The following is a 16277-nucleotide window of genomic DNA, read 5'->3' as shown; positions in this document are numbered from 1 at the left end:
TATAGAGCAAAAATGTCCACTTATAACCTGGTGACAGGTCCTCTTTAAGAAATATGCTTGTCTTGTACAATAAGTGATTTTCTGGCTCATCTCTGAGAAGGAATAAATGACCTATCAGCCCATTAGCACAGAGCGTGGCGTTATCAGCTGTCCGCACTATCCATACGTGATTCTTGCTCCCTTCCCACCACATCTGCGTCTTCCATCAGCCCTGTACCTTAGGTGTATTCCCTGCTCTATACTTTTTATGGAAAGCTCATCGATATGCTAATGTATAAGCATACATCGCCCATAGGCTCATTGTAGAAAAGAGGTATCCTGCACGTCGTGCCTCTCTTGGCGGGATGTCCCCTCGCAGAAAATTGCAGTGGTCTACACTTTTCTACACAGGCAAAAAAAAAAGGGATATCAAGATAAACCGGGCCAAAAATACGTACGTTTGGCTTATATGCCAGCAGAGCTCCTGCAACAGGATATTGCCGATCTCCTGGTAAATTGTGAAAGAGGAGCAATAGGGCACAGAGGTTTCTAGAAATACCACTTTGAGGGCCACCAAAATGTGTAGATGGTGTCCACCAGCCACCAGCACTGTGTGCACCGTATCACTGCACGAGAGGAGATGTGACAGGCACTCACCTTATACAGAAAGCTCTGAGCGTGGAAGTGCACGGTGTGCATGTCAACTTCATTCCCCATCCCCAGAAGATACCAATTGGTCTTCTCACCTTCAGTCATAATGAGGCCGTGGAGATTTCCATAAATCTTTCCATTAATAGCTGTAATACAACACATAAGTCAGTAGTGGAGAAATACTTACATACTCTGTCCAGACACTAAACCAGCAGGGGATACAAGCTCTAAAGCCTGCAGAATAGTGAGCGCAGCTCTGGGGTATAATACAGGAGGTAACTCAGGATCAGTAATGTAATGTATGTACACAGTGACTGCACCAGCAGAATAGTGAGTGCAGCTCTGGGGTATAATACAGGATGTAACTCAGGATCAGTAATGTAATGTATGTACACAGTTACTGCACCAGCAGAATAGTGAGTGCAGCTCTGGGGTATAATACAGGATGTAACTCAGGATCAGTAATGTAATGTATGTACACAGTGACTGCACCAGCAGAATAGTGAGTGCAGCCCTGGGGTATAATACAGGATGTAACTCAGGATCAGTAATGCAATGTATGTACACAGTTACTGCACCAGCAGAATAGTGAGTGCAGCCCTGGGGTATAATACAGGATGTAACTCAGGATCAGTAATGTAATGTATGTACACAGTGACTGCACCAGCAGAATAGTGAGTGCAGCTCTGGGGTATAATACAGGATGTAATTCAGTATCAGTAATGTAATGTATGTACACAGTGACTGCACCAGCAGAATAGTGAGTGCAGCTCTGGAGTATAATACAGGATGTAACTCCGGATCAGTAATGTAATGTATGTACATAGTGACTGCACCAGCAGAATAGTGAGTGCAGCTCTGGGGTATAATACAGGATGTAACTCAGGATCAGTAATGTAATGTATGTACACAGTGACTGCACCAGCAGAATAGTGAGTGCAGCTCTGGGGTATAATACAGGATGTAACTCAGGATCAGTACAGGATCAGTAATGTAATGTATGTACACAGTGACTGCACCAGCAGAATAGTGAGTGCAGCTCTGGGGTATAATACAGGATGTAATTCAGTATCAGTAATGTAATGTATGTACACAGTGACTGCACCAGCAGAATAGTGAGTGCAGCTCTGGAGTATAATACAGGATGTAACTCCGGATCAGTAATGTAATGTATGTACACAGTGACTGCACCAGCAGAATAGTGAGTGCAGCTCTGGGGTATAATACAGGATGTAACTCAGGATCAGTAATGTAATGTATGTACACAGTGACTGCACCAGCAGAATAGTGAGTGCAGCTCTGGAGTATAATACAGGATGTAACTCAGGATCAGTAATGTATGTACACAGTGACTGCACCAGCAGAATAGTGAGTGCAGCTCTGGGGTATAATACAGGATGTAACTCAGGATCAGTACAGGATCAGTAATGTAATGTATGTACACAGTGACTGCACCAGCAGAATAGTGAGTGCAGCTCTGGGGTATAATACAGGATGTAACTCCGGATCAGTACAGGATCAGTAATGTAATGTATGTACACAGTGACTGCACCAGCAGAATAGTGAGTGCAGCTCTGGGGTATAATACAGGATGTAACTCAGGATCAGTAATGTAATGTATGTACACAGTGACTGCACCAGCAGAATAGTGAGTGCAGCTCTGGAGTATAATACAGGATGTAACTCCGGATCAGTAATGTAATGTATGTACACAGTGACTGCACCAGCAGAATAGTGAGTGCAGCTCTGGGGTATAATACAGGATGTAACTCAGGATCAGTAATGTAATGTATGTACACAGTGACTGCACCAGCAGAATAGTGAGTGCAGCTCTGGAGTATAATACAGGAGGTAACTCAGGATCAGTAATGTAATGTATGTACAAAGTGACTGCACTGTTGTGATCCTAATGGCAGAGGATCTCAGGGTCTTCAGCAAAGTCTGCAAACATAAAAACTAGCTCTTAGGGAGGTGGTAACTAAGCTGACCACATACCTGATCCTAGCCCACAAATAATAGCAGCCGGGGAACGTGCCTACGTTGGTTCTAGACGTCTCGCGCCAGCCGGAGATCTAACTAACCCTTTCAGAGAAAATACAGACCTCACTTGCCTCCAGAGAAAGATACCCCAAAGTAGATACAGGCCCCCAACAAATAATAACGGTGAGGTAAGAGGAAAGGACAAACGTAAGTATGAACTAGATTCAGCAAAGAGAGGCCCACTAAATAATAGCAGAAATATAGAAAGCGGACTTATGTGCTCAGCGAAAAACCCTACTAAAATATCCACGCTGAATATCCAAGAACCCCCGTACCGACTAACCGTATGGGGGGAGAATATCAGCCCCCTAAGAGCTTCCAGCAAAATCAGGAATCACATTATGAACAAGCTGGACAAAAAACAGAATAATACAAATAAACAAAAAACAAGAAAGTAGGACTTAACTTATGTTGCAAAAATCAGGACCAGTAGACAAGAGCAACCAGACAAGGACTGATTACATGGATGCCAGGCAATGGACTAAGACTCCAGGAAGTTTAAATAGAAACACCCAGAGTCTTAACGAACAGGTGACTACCAACCTGAGGAAAGAGAATCCAAGAGCCATACCGCGAGTGACCACAAGAGGGAGCCCAAAAGTATAGTTCATAACACTGCACCAGCAGAATAGTGAGTGCAGCTCTGGGGTATAATACAGGATGTAACTCAGGATCAGTACAGGATCAGTAATGTAATGTATGTACACAGTGACTGCACCAGCAGAATTGTGAGTGCAGCTCCGGAGTATAATACTCAGAATCAGTACAGGATCAGTAATGTAAAGTATGTACACAGTACCAGCAGTACAGTGAGTGCAGCTCTGGGGTATTGTGAAGGATGTACCTCAGTATTAGAACAGTCTAAGTAATGTTATGTTTTTACAAATTATTGAACTTCTGATGTAGATCCATTTGTTATATAATCGGTAGTATCATTATTCTAAGGTGGAGGACTACTCACCATGGATTTTGTTGCTTTCTTCTAATTCCTCTGTCACATTGATTGCTGCGGGGTCTTTATGAACATAAGTCTCAATATTGTCAGCCAAATACCATGACAGATTTTCGTCAAATACCAAAAACAACAATGCGAATTCCCGAGCCACATCCCTCCTCCGGCCTTTGTTGTCCAGTACACCTTTCCTACAAGTCAGTAGTGGTCCTACCAGGCCACTGTACATGTCCTACACAAACAAGGGAAGGTAGAAAAATCACCCTAAATAAAGACAGTCTATAGAGAAAAAAAGAATTAATGAAATAATAGAATACTTAAAATCGACATCAAGCAGAATTGAGGTTACAACTAAAGATACATGGGACCTGGTTCAAGGGTAAGACCTAACTCATGGATGTCAGAGAATCTTACCTCGGGGGGCGCTCTACAAGGGGTGGCATGATTAAGATCTAACAGCTTTTTTACTCCACTACCTGCTCGTTTGCCACCCAAAAAGCACCCAGTGGTTTTGGCCCCTTGGATCACAGTGTTTTATGGGCTAAAAGTCCTGGATCAGAGGTTTCTCCAATAAGTGTCAACGAGCAGCAACAAAAGCCGTAACATTTTTATAGTGTATATCATACCTTCATATAGTCTTCTTTGGAATAGTAGGCCCATGTTAAGCAGTCCGGATCATTACTCCCTGGTCCTGATCGTTCGGGAACATTCCAATGATAGATACTTGTACCTCCTGAAAAAAAAAAATTTTGGCTAAAAATGAAAAAGAAGTCACAGGATCCTGCAAAAGTTACCCTCGATATAGATCCTAATTATTAATTATGACTTTATATGACATTCATATTTGCCAAGTTTCAGCCTTGATAAGTTGCTTAAAGGGGAAATTCGGTCAAAGTGTTTGTAACAAGGAGTTTATGCAGCATATCTAGTGTCATGGATCAAAGGTTCTGCAGAAAACGAAGGGTAGTCCCAGCAACAAGGTTCATAGTTAAAAACTCTTCATTATTAGAAAATCCCAGAATCAGGAAGCAGAATATCCACCATGAAGAATGCATGAAATGATCACATCGAAAAAAAAATACTCTAGTCAATGCGTTTCGGATGACAATTCTAAATTCCTGATTTTATGGAATTTTCAAATAAAGAAGAACTTTTAACCAAGAACCTTGGAGCTTCATTTTCTTCACCAAATGTTTGATAGATGCCACGCAATGGCAGATATCTTCGGAAAAAAAAACACCCTACCTCGTTTCCATTCATTGAGGGAGGCTATAGTTGACAAGTCATTCATGTCGAATTAGAGATTTGGTCCCTTAAAGAGAAATCCAGACTGAACCGGAGATCAGAGATCTTTCGTGTCACTTTATGGCCATTTTCATCCAACAGAACAAACTTCACAGACCAACAATGAATGACAAGTCCCTCAGAAGACATCTTTCTAAACTCCCTCATGTATGACCATCCATTTTTGGGATACTGTGTCATTTCCAGGAGCAGATGGTTCTCACTCCCCATCAAGAACAGACGAGTACTGTACTAGTAAATAGTCCATTAGAGTCAAGTTCTTACACAAGAATCCAAAATTTCCAACAGACTCTAACCCAATTTGGAGGTATTTTTGGAGTCAATCACTTGATCCTTGACATTTTGCTTTAGTTCTAATGCTATTACATCTGGGTTATTTATTTTTATTGAACATTTTGAGATGATAGAAGGGGGGGTTCTCCTTTAACTCACCCGGTAGAGTATTTTGGATGACACTTCCACCATCAAGATCTGCCACCTGAACACCATGTGCGTAGATGGAGTATGGTCGCGAGGCTTTGTTTTTAAACACAATAAGTATACTCTCTCCAACCTCTGCTCTTATGAATGGGCCTATGAAGTAAAAAAATAAACTTTTTAAATGAGGTTTTAATTACAGAAAAAATAAAATTATGTGATTATCGAGAAATACATTTTTATAGTGTTCCACAGAGCCAACTAAAGCACACCGTCAGCCGGCAATAACCGTTTTCTGTAGCTTTTTTTGTTGACTTTGCATTGTAGACTGTGACAGAATTAGCAGAGTCATCTCATTGTCATTAGAGGGCAGGTGATATAAGGACAGGTCCACTAGTTAGAAGCGTACAGGGCCGCCATCAGGGCATGACAGCCATGACTGGCGTATGGGGCCCGGTAAGCAGAGGGGGCCCACATCGGGCCCCGTCTAATCTGCTCACCGGGCCCCCCCCTGCCGGCGCTGCGGGCCCCCCACCTGCCGGCGCTGCGGGCCTGCAGGACACTATTGACGTGCGGGCCCGTGCCCGCACGTCAATAGTTAACAGCCGCCGCCAGCCAGTCGGAGGCAGGCAGCTGACTTGAGCGGCCGCAGTGCGCAGTCGCACTTCGCCGGCGTCTGACGTCATTGTCAGCCGCCGGCGAGTGCGTCCTTCACCTGCGTGGAGGAAGTGAGGTTCCCCGCCGCAGGAGCATGGCAAGGTAAGAACTCGTTTTTTTTTTTTTTGAGAGCGGCGATCCCAGGGGGTTGGGGCCCGGGGCAGAACGCTGGACACGCTGGGGCAGAAAACTGGACACGGGCAGTATGCTGGACACAGGGGCAGAGATGCTGGACACAGGGGGCAGAGATGCTGGACACAGGGGGCAGAGATGCTGGACACAGGGGGCAGAGATGCTGGACACAGGGGGCAGTATGCTGGACACAGGGGGCAGTATGCTGGACACAGGGGGCAGTATGCTGGACACAGGGGGCAGTATGCTGGACACAGGGGGCAGTATGCTGGACAAAGGGGCAGTATGCTGGACAAAGGGGCAGTATGCTGGACAAAGGGGCAGTATGCTGGACAAAGGGGCAGTATGCTGGACAAAGGGGCAGTATGCTGGACAAAGGGGCAGTATGCTGGACAAAGGGGCAGAGATGCTGGACAAAGGGGCAGAGATGCTGGACAAAGGGGCAGAGATGCTGGACAAAGGGGCAGAGATGCTGGACAAAGGGGCAGAGATGCTGGACAAAGGGGCAGAGATGCTGGACAAAGGGGCAGAGATGCTGGACACGGGGCAGAATGCTGGACAAAGGGACAGAGATGCTGGACAAAGGGGCAGAGATGCTGGACAAAGGGGCAGAGATGCTGGACACAGGGGGCAGTATGCTGGACACAGGGGGCAGAATGCTGGACAAAGGGGCAGAATGCTGGACAAAGGGGCAGAATGCTGGACAAAGGGGCAGAATGCTGGACAAAGGGGCAGAATGCTGGACAAAGGGGCAGTATGCTGGACAAAGGGGCAGAGATGCTGGACAAAGGGGCAGAGATGCTGGACAAAGGGGCAGAGATGCTGGACAAAGGGGCAGAGATGCTGGACAAAGGGGCAGAGATGCTGGACACAGGGGGCAGTATGCTGGACACAGGGGGCAGTATGCTGGACACAGGGGGCAGAATGCTGGACAAAGGGGCAGGATGCTGGACAAAGGGGCAGAGATGCTGGACAAAGGGGCAGAGATGCTGGACAAAGGGGCAGAGATGCTGGACAAAGGGGCAGAGATGCTGGACAAAGGGGCAGAGATGCTGGACAAAGGGGCAGAGATGCTGGACACGGGGCAGAATGCTGGACAAAGGGACAGAGATGCTGGACAAAGGGGCAGAGATGCTGGACAAAGGGGCAGAGATGCTGGACACAGGGGGCAGTATGCTGGACACAGGGGGCAGAATGCTGGACAAAGGGGCAGAATGCTGGACAAAGGGGCAGAATGCTGGACAAAGGGGCAGAATGCTGGACAAAGGGGCAGAATGCTGGACAAAGGGGCAGTATGCTGGACAAAGGGGCAGAGATGCTGGACAAAGGGGCAGAGATGCTGGACAAAGGGGCAGAGATGCTGGACAAAGGGGCAGAGATGCTGGACAAAGGGGCAGAGATGCTGGACACAGGGGGCAGTATGCTGGACACAGGGGGCAGTATGCTGGACACAGGGGGCAGAATGCTGGACAAAGGGGCAGGATGCTGGACAAAGGGGCAGGATGCTGGACAAAGGGGCAGAGATGCTGGACACAGGGGGCAGAATGCTGGACACAGGGGGCAGAATGCTGGACACAGGGGGCAGAATGCTGGACAAAGGGGGCAGAATGCTGGACAAAGGGGCAGTATGCTGGACAAAGGGGCAGTATGCTGGACAAAGGGGCAGTATGCTGGACAAAGGGGCAGAATGCTGGACAAAGGGGCAGAATGCTGGACAAAGGGGCAGAATGCTGGACAAAGGGGCAGAGATGCTGGACAAAGGGGCAGAGATGCTGGACAAAGGGGCAGAGATGCTGGACAAAGGGGCAGAGATGCTGGACAAAGGGGCAGAGATGCTGGACACAGGGGGCAGTATGCTGGACACAGGGGGCAGGATGCTGGACACAGGGGGCAGGATGCTGGACAAAGGGGCAGGATGCTGGACAAAGGGGCAGAGATGCTGGACACAGGGGGCAGAATGCTGGACACAGGGGGCAGAATGCTGGACACAGGGGGCAGAATGCTGGACAAAGGGGGCAGAATGCTGGACAAAGGGGCAGTATGCTGGACAAAGGGGCAGAATGCTGGACAAAGGGGCAGAATGCTGGACAAAGGGGCAGAGATGCTGGACAAAGGGGCAGAGATGCTGGACAAAGGGGCAGAGATGCTGGACAAAGGGGCAGAGATGCTGGACAAAGGGGCAGAGATGCTGGACACAGGGGGCAGTATGCTGGACACAGGGGGCAGGATGCTGGACACAGGGGGCAGGATGCTGGACAAAGGGGCAGGATGCTGGACAAAGGGGCAGAGATGCTGGACACAGGGGGCAGAATGCTGGACACAGGGGGCAGAATGCTGGACACAGGGGGCAGAATGCTGGACAAAGGGGGCAGAATGCTGGACAAAGGGGCAGTATGCTGGACAAAGGGGCAGTATGCTGGACAAAGGGGCAGAATGCTGGACAAAGGGGCAGAATGCTGGACAAAGGGGCAGAATGCTGGACAAAGGGGCAGAATGCTGGACAAAGGGGCAGAGATGCTGGACAAAGGGGCAGAGATGCTGGACAAAGGGGCAGAGATGCTGGACAAAGGGGCAGAGATGCTGGACACAGGGGGCAGAATGCTGGACAAAGGGGCAGAATGCCGGACAAAGGGGCAGAGATGCTGGACAAAGGGGCAGAGATGCTGGACAAAGGGGCAGAGATGCTGGACAAAGGGGCAGAGATGCTGGACAAAGGGGCAGAGATGCTGGACAAAGGGGCAGAGATGCTGGACACGGGGCAGAATGCTGGACAAAGGGACAGAGATGCTGGACAAAGGGGCAGAGATGCTGGACACAGGGGGCAGTATGCTGGACACAGGGGGCAGAATGCTGGACAAAGGGGCAGAATGCTGGACAAAGGGGCAGAATGCTGGACAAAGGGGCAGAATGCTGGACAAAGGGGCAGAATGCTGGACAAAGGGGCAGAATGCTGGACAAAGGGGCAGAATGCTGGACAAAGGGGCAGAATGCTGGACACGGGGCAGAGATGCTGGACACAGGGGGCAGAGATGCTGGACACAGGGGGCAGAGATGCTGGACACAGGGGGCAGAGATGCTGGACACAGGGGGCAGAGATGCTGGACACAGGGGGCAGAGATGCTGGACACAGGGGGCAGAGATGCTGGACACAGGGGGCAGAGATGCTGGACACAGGGGGCAGAGATGCTGGACACAGGGGCTATGAATGATGCTGGACACAGGGGCAGAATGGAGATATGGGGTATGATGAAAGACATGGGGGCATGACTGGAGACAGATGGGGAAGGATTGGAGACACAGGAGGCATGATTGGAGACACTGGGGGCAGAATTGGAGACAGATTGTGCAGGATCATGGGGCAGGATGGATACGATGGAGACAGATGGGGCAGGATGGGGAGATCATATGGGGCAGGATGGATACTCATGAGGGCAGGATGGGAGAACATATGGCTGACGCCAGGAATGAGACACACGGGGGCCAGGATGGGGAATATTATTACCATAGGGACTAATTAAGGGATATTATTACTGCAGTGATGTATTTATTTTTTGAGGACACTGTTTTAAATGAGGGGGCGGTCCTGTTACTGTGTAGAGTGACACTATGTCGCCTCTTTTTCTTTATGCGGTGTAATGTAGAAGTTGGGAAAAATTAAGTAATGTGTTCTGCAAGCGGAGCTCGAGATAACTGTGTTATTTCCTGCAGAAACGAGTCCTGGCTGGAAGACATGATGGCGGTCTGTGCTGGATGAAAGATGAAGGACTTCACCTAGAGACGTCACTGGTGAGTCAGTGTTACCTATACACTGACACTATACACTGTATACTATATACAGAGGTCCTGTGTATAATTTCACTAGTGATCACTGTATTATCTGTACACAGACACTGCATACTAAGTACAGATCTCCTGTGTATAATGGCACTTATGGTGATAGTGTGGTGCTTTTTTTTTTATTACTGATCAGAATTGTAGTATTCAGTAACTATGTGGTGGTAATATGTGGTCTGGACATGGTGTTGCGGTATTTGTTCCTTGTATGTGATATTATTCGATCACTGTGGTGCTAATATACGGTCTGGTCATGGTGTTGCGGTATTTGTCCCTTGTATGTGATATTATTCGATCACTGTGGTGGTAATATGTCATCTGGTCATGGTGTAGCGGTATTTGTTCTTTTTATGTGATATTATTGGTCATTTTAAAAATTGAAAAATAAATAAAAATATACCTAAATTGTATTGCATATTTTAACAAATATTTAATAGGTTACAGCAGAGTAGGGCCTCACCAAAAGAGTCTACCGTGTTATGGTGGCGGCTTACAAAATCTTTTGGCCAAAACAAAAGCTGCCGGCTATATGTGTGATCTGGTGATGGGAACTGTTAGGGTATGTGTCCACGTTAAGTAAACGCTGCGTGTTTGACGCTGCGTGGGGCCACAGCGTCAAACACGCAGCGTCCAGATGTTCCAGCATAGTGAAGGGGATTTTATGAAATCCCGTCTCCACTATGCGTGGTAACACGCACCCGGCGGCGCTGCGACTCCGGACATGCGGCGCTTCTTTTAAGATCGCAGCATGTCCGTGTTCCTTGTGGCAGCTGCGCCGCCGCAAGCTATAACACAGGGCCCTATGTGTGGGGTGCGATGATCCCGGATGTGTGCAATGAACACATCCGGCATCATCGCGTCACAGTAGGGGGCGGGGCTTAGCGCCGAGCGGGTTTGCCGCTCCGACGCAACCGCCGGCCATCCTGAAGGTGGACACGTACCCTCAATGTGTGATTGGTGAGAAGTGGAGTTTTTCCAAGAGAGAGCGGTGGGACTATGGACAGTTTGAGGGGTGGAGCGTGGAGGCGGGGCTGGGGTGGAGCCTGGGCGGAGTCTCAAGGGGGCCCCGAAAATTTTGCCAGTATGGGGCCCCGAAATTTCTAGTGGCAGCCCTGGAAGCGTACATAATGTATGTGCGCCTTTTCAGTATTTGCAGCAGAAAAATCTTATGGTGTGTTGTGCAGGATAAAAAGGCTTCATAAAATACAAGCATTTTTTTAAAAAAAATGAGTACATGAGGCTGATTCATATCAGTTGAATAACAGGTATAAACAGTTAATGTCATTATTGACAGCGGTGATGGAACGAAAGGGAAGACCAGATGATGGATGTCATCACTGTTGAGAAGGAAGACATTGCAATATCATTCATGGTCACGTCATTATGAAACCAAAGGGAACCCCACTGGGATCAGTAAGATCCACTTCGGTCTCCATCTAGGAATGTCTTCTTCAAAATGTCCCACCAGTGTATGCACAATTTGATATATCCTTTGGAAAAAAATCACAGGTAATTAATTATCTTTTTTCTATTAGGAAGCTGGACAATAGCAATGTTGGCATCATTGCAGATCAAACAGGTAAAGGATAAACATATTTCCTTAAAGAGCATCAGTCAGTAGGATCAACCTTCTTAAGCCGTCTATATGGACATGCAGGTCATAGGAAGTTGAATAAAATGATACCCTGATATCTGCGATCTCATGTCTTATTCCAGAGAAATCCACACTTTTCTTAATATGTAAATGAGCTTTTAAGATCTATGGGCCGGATATAGATCTCACGGAGAATCTGCCTCCTGAGATTATTTTAAATGAAAGGGGCGTTACCAGTGTGAGACAGGTAATGCCTGACAGTCTGCTCTTCTGATCTTCATGTCTCACGCTGGTAAATCGTAGACGTGTTTACACAGTCATATATGAAATTCAGAAGGAAAAGAAAGGAACCCAAAAAGACCTTTGGCATATGTGAAAACCCCCAGACCCTGGATGTAACAAAATGGGAAAAGTGCTGAGAAGGGGAACACACAAACCACAGGAGAAGCAGTAGAGAAAATGCCAGTAACAATCCTTCACTGAGGAGCTGGGACTCCAAACATCCATCTAACTTGGAATATAGCCAGCAAAGACTGCATGTGTCAGGAGAGTATAAGTAACCCCTACAAAGATATGATAGGACAAACCAACGAGGAAGTGAACACCTTCACAGAAGCAAAACAGCAAAGCAAAGACAAGAGCATTATCAGCAGTTGGACAGAGACAACACAGGCTGTGATCCAACAAAGGAAAATCAACCCACAGCCAGAGGTCACTGGATCAAGCCCCAGCCATGACACTCCCTAGCCAAAACATTTGTAATTTGCTAATTAAATGTGTGCAGGAATGTATTTATAATGACATTTCCTTTAGTTATTTTTTTTTTCTATTCTCGGAGAACCCCCTTAAGTTTGGAACGGCAATTTATTTGTTATACTTTATACAAAGCAATGGTGGAATACTGGAACACTGATGGCTAATCCTAAGAATAGGCACCTCTAAAGAAAAAAAAATATTTTTTTTATTGTACCCATGATTTCTAGATGCTCCTCCTCTGCAGATCTCTTCTTTGGTTCTGTGAAGTGTCCGTCCGTGTATTCCCTATAAACCACTTTCTTGTATTTGGAACCTATGCGGTCTTCACCTGTACTAACAAATATGTGGCCCGGGCTAGAACAAAAGAAGACATGTCATAATGAAAAATATTATACTACCTTGAATATACCTAAAACAATAACTAAAATAATACATTTAGAAAGCAACCTAAAAAATAAAGTCACATATTCATAAGAGCACAAACAGATAAAGAAGACCAACAACTAGATGGATGGAGAGAGGTAGACATTCAGCAACAAGATGAATGGAGAAATATGATTGACAAGCAACAAGATGGATAGAGGTGGACGACCAGCAACAAGATAAACAGAGAAAGATTAACCACCGACAAGATAAATGGAGAACAGAGAATGACTAAAAAGAGGATGGATAGATAAAGGAAGATGTCCAACAGCAAGATGGGTGTGGAGAGATGGACGACCAGCAACAGTATGAATAGGGAGAAGAGGATGGCCAACAAGTTGTCTGGAGTCAAGAGTATGACCTATAACAAAATAGATAGAGTGAGAAGACCAACAAGAAGATTGTTGGAATTGGGGAGTGGTGTGCAATCATCAACAAGATGGATAGAGAAAAGATGGTGACCAACTTCAAAAAGGATGTACAGCAGCTAACTAATAACAAAATAGTGGACAAAAAAGGACAATCATCACAAGATACACGAAAAGAGGACAACCACCAACAAGCAATAGATGTGAGAAGAAGACAACCAACAACTGGATGGACAGAAGGACGGCCAACAAAAAGACAGAAAAGAACAATCAACACATGACTAATAACAAAAGGAGGATGATTAAAAGCAAAATACCGTAGATAAAAAAAACAACATGACAGAAAAGAGAATGACCAACACGAGACAAATGGAGAGTGAGAAAAAGGTGATCATAAAGACGGATGATGAGATGAAGATTGACAACAAAATGGAAAGAAGAATAACCGTCACAAGATGGAAAGAGAGAATCGGACACCCAACAACAAGGTGCATAGTGAGAAGAGAATGACCAATAACAAGATGGATAGTGAAAAATAAACCCAAGATTAGTGAAGAAAATAAAAGAAAAGAATAGAAGTATAATAATAGAATAATTTTCTGAAGAAACACTGTCCTTTATTACCAGCACATTGACTTCATAGCGCCAGGCTATACAAAGTACATACCTCTCATGGACATGTTCAGTAATGTTGTGTTTTTCGAGTTCCCAGGATCTATCGGGGGAGTAATCCCACTCCACTTCCTCTGTCGCAATAAAATAAGTTCTCATGGCGCCATACTGGTGCTCATCAGCAATGGAGTTGTCACATGACTGCACTGTATATGTATGCTTCATCCCACTGATATAGTGATCCATTGTATGACAGCCAAGCTCAAATATCCCTGAAGAATAAGGGCAGGAAGTCTATTTAGATTTTAAATCAATCAATTTCATGAAGTTAGCCTGAAATTCTTAAAGGGTTTTCCCGCGAACAAAAGTTGATTTTAATCAATAGAGCTTGGAATAATAATAATTTCCACAATTAGATTTATTTAAATAAAGTGTTCCTGTGCTGCGATAATCTTATAAATGTGCCCCTGCTGTATACTGTGTAATGGCTGTGTCTGACCGTGCAGAACCATGGTCTGATCGTACCACAGCTCCTGGGAAGGTGAGGAAGCAAAAGACCGAATACAGACAGGACCACACGGGTCATCTGGGCACTGGAGGAAGGAAAGAAGTATACAGACATTACAGCACCGGATCACAGCTGATTCTTTCTGTGAGGTAAAACATTTTTCTGCCTGTTTTTAAACAATGAGAAAGAATAATTTGCGATCCCATACCGTCCTGTCTGTATACGCTTTTGTTCCCCTGCCCAGGAGATGTAATTATATTACGTTACATCTTTTTTCCTCTAAGGCAATGCTCACATGTGGATTTTTGAGATTTTTGGTGAGTGATCCACGTAATCAAATCCACACCAAAGTACAGTACCAAAAAAAATGAATGGGATTTCAAAGAATCAAATCCCATGCAGGAGATGTTGCGGTTTTGCATACTTACAATATATGAAACTTGCTCGTACGTATACACGTTTTTATGCCCTAAAGTTTTTTTTGAGGGTTTTTTTTTTTACATCCTAACCATAAGCCAACATTTGTGATTACCTCCCAAGATGACCCCCATAAAATCAGCAAAATAAGTGGTAGAGGCGTTCTCAAGTGGCTTCCATATACGTTCTGTTAATTGGTGGACCCCACACTGATTATGTATCGATGGCATATTCTTAGCGTCAATGAAAAATCCTGCAAACCCTCCATAAGTTCCTGAGTCCTGATGGCGTCACATACCTGCCTGATCTGGTTGCATGTACGCAGTCACCGACGTGTGCGGGAAAAGGCTGATGGTGTCTCTGGTCATTCCCCCGAGGTTCAGAGTATTCCCTTGAAAGTAAACCCCATGGATGTCAATTTCTGTGCCCAGGCCTAGTAGATGCCAAGATACGTTGTCCCCCAGGCACATCTGAAGACCCGGTAGGTCGCCAAACATGAATCCATTAATAGCTGTGGAGGAAAGGTAAATGCTCGGTCATGTGAGTGTACAACCCCCGAGCATCGCACCCACTGGGAATATGAATTCTCACTCCGATTTACTTATTTAAGATCTTCACTTGGTGTCAGTGAATAAAAACATCCCTCAAGGCATGGAAATCCTTCCAGATGGTAACAATATATTCTCTTACAGAAATTGGTTTGAGGGCACGAGATAGTAAACTTAAATTGTGAGCCTCATGTGGGCACGGACTGATGCAAGACTATTATCTGTACCATACTGGGGCATTGTATGAGTGACATAACCACGGGGCAGCAGAAAAAAAAAGTAGTGTATTGTAATACTGATTAAAAACAGGGGTGGATAAAGTCCACTTTAGGAAAAGATGGTAATCACGTAGTAGAAACTAGAGAGGAGCAAAAAAATGTTTACTCCGCTCTGATCCAGTGGTCACCTTGGTAGTCCATAGTCACCAGAACGGAGCTCTGAAAGCTTCCTCCTGTCCCCCGGCATCCTGGCTCCTACGGCCAGGTTAAGATGGGTGGGAAAAGACGTTGACTCTTGGGGAACACCGTTCAGTCACATGCAAAAATAATCTGATCCTAGTTCACAAATTTACTGATGCTTCTATGGTATATTAATTCAGCCAGCTTGTTTAATGAATTATTACAGTAGATGATACCTTGTTCTCAAAATTGTGAATCAAGTGTAATAGCACTGCTCATCAGCACTCCTTCACAGGGGCCTACTGGAGGATTCTCCTGTTCGCCCATGGGCCAGTCCGAGCCAGATTGCGGCCAACCACAACGTTGACGTAGCGCCAACCCAATCAAAGGAGGAGTCGGTGATGGCAGCAAGTAGGAGGTGGATTGCGGGGCTCTAGTCCAAAAACCACTACGTACAGACGTGTTTGTTGGACTAATCTTTTAGCTCAACTCCAGTAGAAACCAATGATCACAACTAACAGTACCTATTATTAACCCCTTGGTGGCACAGATAGTTTTGGCCCTTATGCCAGAAATTTTTTTTTCTTGTCTTTTCTACTGTCACCTTCCTTTTTTTACATTTTTGACAACAGTCCTATGAGGTCTTGTTTGTTTGGGGGTTTTTTTTGGGGGGGATGAGTCATTTT

At 45.8% G+C, this 16277-nt stretch overlaps 1 protein-coding gene across 1 annotated transcript in view; it reads right to left on the bottom strand.

The window, feature by feature from the left end:
• The window catches only part of HEPHL1 (hephaestin like 1), a 60488-nt gene that overhangs the window by 7454 nt on the left and 36757 nt on the right, over positions 1–16277 (bottom strand). The window contains exons 11-17 of the mRNA XM_077298434.1: positions 14944–15156; positions 13776–13992; positions 12532–12671; positions 5360–5500; positions 4249–4355; positions 3632–3854; positions 637–776 (exon numbers count right to left, since the gene is read on the bottom strand). Coding sequence (XP_077154549.1) covers positions 637–776; positions 3632–3854; positions 4249–4355; positions 5360–5500; positions 12532–12671; positions 13776–13992; positions 14944–15156 — 1181 coding nt within the window. The remainder of the gene's footprint in view (positions 1–636; positions 777–3631; positions 3855–4248; positions 4356–5359; positions 5501–12531; positions 12672–13775; positions 13993–14943; positions 15157–16277) is intronic.

The sequence above is a fragment of the Ranitomeya variabilis genome, chromosome 3 (genome assembly GCF_051348905.1).
Source record: "Ranitomeya variabilis isolate aRanVar5 chromosome 3, aRanVar5.hap1, whole genome shotgun sequence".
Classification (NCBI taxonomy): Eukaryota; Metazoa; Chordata; class Amphibia; order Anura; family Dendrobatidae; genus Ranitomeya; species Ranitomeya variabilis.
This window is presented reverse-complemented; position numbering and strand designations above follow the sequence as displayed.